The sequence below is a fragment of the Juglans regia genome, chromosome 1 (genome assembly GCF_001411555.2).
Source record: "Juglans regia cultivar Chandler chromosome 1, Walnut 2.0, whole genome shotgun sequence".
In the NCBI taxonomy this organism is placed as follows: domain Eukaryota; kingdom Viridiplantae; phylum Streptophyta; class Magnoliopsida; order Fagales; family Juglandaceae; genus Juglans; species Juglans regia.
This window is the reverse complement of record NC_049901.1, coordinates 24,114,406-24,118,057: the sequence shown is the minus strand read 5'-3', so window position 1 is coordinate 24,118,057 and position 3,652 is coordinate 24,114,406. Positions and strand designations below refer to the sequence as shown.

General features: G+C 35.9%; 1 protein-coding gene across 1 annotated transcript; it reads left to right on the top strand.

Annotated features, from left to right (window-relative positions):
- Positions 1 to 2,412: 2,412 nt before the first annotated feature.
- On the top strand, positions 2,413 to 3,416 carry LOC108982411 (fasciclin-like arabinogalactan protein 13). The gene has a single exon (XM_018953785.2). The coding sequence runs from the start codon at positions 2,509 to 2,511 to the stop codon at positions 3,265 to 3,267; it is 759 nt and encodes a 252-aa protein (XP_018809330.2). The 5' UTR covers positions 2,413 to 2,508; the 3' UTR covers positions 3,268 to 3,416.
- The last annotated feature ends 236 nt before the right edge of the window (positions 3,417 to 3,652 follow it).

The following is a 3,652-nucleotide window of genomic DNA, read 5'->3' as shown; positions in this document are numbered from 1 at the left end:
GTACAGGGACAACCACTATCTTATCTTGACAACTTTGACAGAGCAACATCTGTGTACAGCTATATATGTCGTTCTGTATTTCAAAGATTAGTTATGCCAGGCTGCCAAATTGAGCATACCAACCAACCATTTGTTTGTCCGTCTTGATTAAAATATATTCCACATTTGATAATGGAATGGATATCATGTTGGCCAGTTTCGGGTACGTAACAATGAGAGCGAGTAGGATCAGTTGGATTTTACTGAGAGGGTCCTTGAAATGCCTATTCAATTATCAAGAAAATATACTGCATGCGCGCGAGTGCGAGCCACATGAGCCACTCATATGCACAAAACACAATGTTTTGCAGTTGCTAAAAGCTCACTTTCTAATGCAAGATTGAGAGGAACACTTCTTACGCCAATCATTTTTCAAATCAAATTCAATTTTTAAGCTCATTTTCTAATGGTTTGAGCGCAGTTGCTGACTTCCTCCCTTTGCGGGAATCACGTTGGCCGGTCTGCAGAGGTCCTTCAAAATATTATTTACAGATCCAAATCTGAGCAGCCATGACCAAACTCATTTTATAAGTAAACAACTACAAATTTGCCAATTCAGCATATATATAATATTCCAATTAAATTTCGGTGACAACTTGATGGCTTTGAGTTTTTTTCGTTTTCTTCTTTATGGTGATAAAACAAAAAGGAAAAAGGAAGCCCGTTTACCAAGCAACGCTAAAATTGTGAAAACAATGGCAGACCCTAAGGCCTATTTGGATAAGAAAATAATTTTTTTAAATTTTCACATAAAATATAATAAATAATTTAACTTTTTTAAATTTTAAAATAATAATAATATTAAAAAATAATATTCTAACAATATTTTATTTAATTTTTAATTTTCATCTAAAACTATCTCATGTCATTTCATTATTTAAACGGGGCCTAAGTCCCACATGTCAACTTGAACCCAATAATGTAGTAGCCTTTGCATTAAAAAAATTCATATTCTTTAATTTCAATTCTCAATCTTCTTTAATATTATATTTTTCATCTTTAATTCTAAATCACTGTATTTCAAATATATAAACATAAATATATTTTTATATATTACAAATTGTGTATATATAAATATATACAAGTAAATTTTTTAGACTTATATATTCACAAATTATACACTATAAAAATCAAGTAATTTTTAAATTAAAGTCATATTTAATTTAAATTTACAATTAACGTTAGAACGTTAGTAATTGACGTTTAAATATTAGCGCAAAACATTTTACGTTCGAACGTTAATTACTAACGTTCGAACGTTGGCACCAAAACATTTCACATTTGCACGTAAGTAGCCACAATGTTCGAACGTATATATGACGTTCGAACGTAAATTTTCCATACGTTTAAACGTAAAAAAAATCTCATCTGTCTTTAACGATGGTTTCCAGAAACCGTCATAGAAAAAACTTTTTAGTAATAATTTGGTAATTGTCACAATTTTCTAACCGTCATTAAAAAGTAATTGTGTTGTAGCAGAAACCTTTGGTCAATTAAAGAATTTTATCTTTGGGTGAAAACTAAGTGCTTGAATTTTGTTTTCTTGATGGAAACAAAATGTAGAAGGGAAAAGGTAGAGGTAGTGAGGAATAAGGTGGGTTTTGACTGTAGTTTTATTGTGGAAAGTAGGGGGTTCAGTGGGGGGTGAGGCTGACTCGTATTCTATGTATCACATTTCAGTGATTTTTACCCGAGATGAAGATGCCAATCATTTCATTTTAATTGGATGACCCTCTGCCACATCAAAGAAAAAGTGAAGGAATATTGGTTCGTGAATCCCTTGGGAACTCCACAAACATACGAGTACTGTGACCATATTTTGGTACCAAGGATATGGATAGTCCAATCCATATATAGCATCCAACGTCGACGACTTTGCCTGATCCCCTAGCTAATCGAAAATATACAAGTACAGGAAGTGGATATCGACAACATAAATAAAATAGATTAATTGCACTGCCCCCTCGAACTTGCCTATAACCCTCCTAATTCTCATTTATTTATTTATTTATTTATTTTATTAAAATTTTTATAATAATTTTCAAAATAATTAAGGTTCAATATTAAAATAATAATAGTATTATATGTACTTATAATTGTATTTATATTTTTATTTACGAGACTCATTTTATTAATTTTTTTAAAATTTTATAATTTTTAACGTATCAATAATTAACATATAAAAAAATAAAATTTTTTATAAATTTTTCTTAACTACATTTAACATTTTTCTTATAATAATTAGGGAGGTTGGCGTTGTATGGTCAATGCATTCTTTATTCTCCTTCACCCTCCAAAAATCAAAACTCTATGATTACAATATATAGGGGATTAAATTTAACATGTTTCCAAGTCTATGGCCAGCTCATTCCATCAAAGTCCGACCCAACCTAGCTAAACCTTATTCCATAAATCCCCTTCCCTGATCTCCTTTCACCCGTACCCACGATACCTATCTCAGCCAGCACAATGGCAGCTTCCACACCTCTCTCTCTCATCATCCTCGTGACCCTCAACATCCAACTACTCCTCCTCCTCTCACCTCATACCCGAGCCCAAACCCCCTCAGCCCCGGCTCCAGCTCCCGCTGGCACAGTCAACTTAACAGGAATCCTCGACAAAAACGGCCAATACACCACCTTCATTGGCCTCCTCACCGAGACCCAAGTGGCCAACCAAATCGAAAACCAGCTCAACACCTCTTCTGAGGGCTTGACTGTCTTCGCTCCCACCGACAATGCCTTCAACAACCTTAAATCCGGTGCCATAAATGGCCTCAGTACCCAAGAAAAAGTACAGCTTGTTCTTTACCACGTATCGCCTAAATACTACCGACTTGTTGATCTTCTAACGGTTACCAACCCTGTTCGTACTCAAGCTGCAGGCAACGATGGCAATTGGGGGCTTAACTTCACTGGCCACGGCAACCAAGTCAACGTGACGACCGGAATCGTTACGACACAAATCAACAATGCGCTGCGGCAACAGTTTCCTTTGGGGCTTTACCAAGTGGACATGGTGTTGTTGCCCGAGGAATTGTTTGGAGCTGAGCCTCCAGCTTCAGCACCACCACCGGCAAAAACCCCATCCACCACCTCCAACACTACGACAAACACCTCGGCCCCGGCATCCCCTACGGAGGGTACTGGTGCGAGTGGGAGAAATGTGGTTGGGTGGGGTTTGTCTCTTGGGCTTGCGATGCTTTGCATGCAGGGAGCTCTCTCTTGAGAAAGAGATGAATAGAGTACTGTTGGTGTTCTTTCTTCATTTTTATTTTGTCTGGGCTTCTGAATCTTTTTGTTCAATTGTAAAAGGAGGCCGTGCCTGGTTTTGCATGTATATCTACATTCATGTTATTTTCATTCATTTCTTTTGCTTCATTTTTTCTTAGTTTGCATTTGCTTTTGTTGCAATAATATTATCATTACGTACGTAGTCATCTCTGCTTTGAGACAAGCGGCCTCTCTCGGGCAACGTACGTTGCCCAAATTTTCTCTTTCTTTCTTTATTATTATTATTTTTCTTTCGAGATTATTTATTTTTTAAGAGTTTCTTTAATTAGAAAAATGGTTCTTGTGTGGATAAAGTCACAAAACCCATTTTTAGACTCCGC

What these genes read in the sequence shown, in the direction of transcription:
- LOC108982411 (XM_018953785.2), top strand. Translation starts at nt 2,509, where the DNA reads ATGGCAGCTTCCACACCTCTCTCTCTCATCATCCTCGTGACCCTCAAC.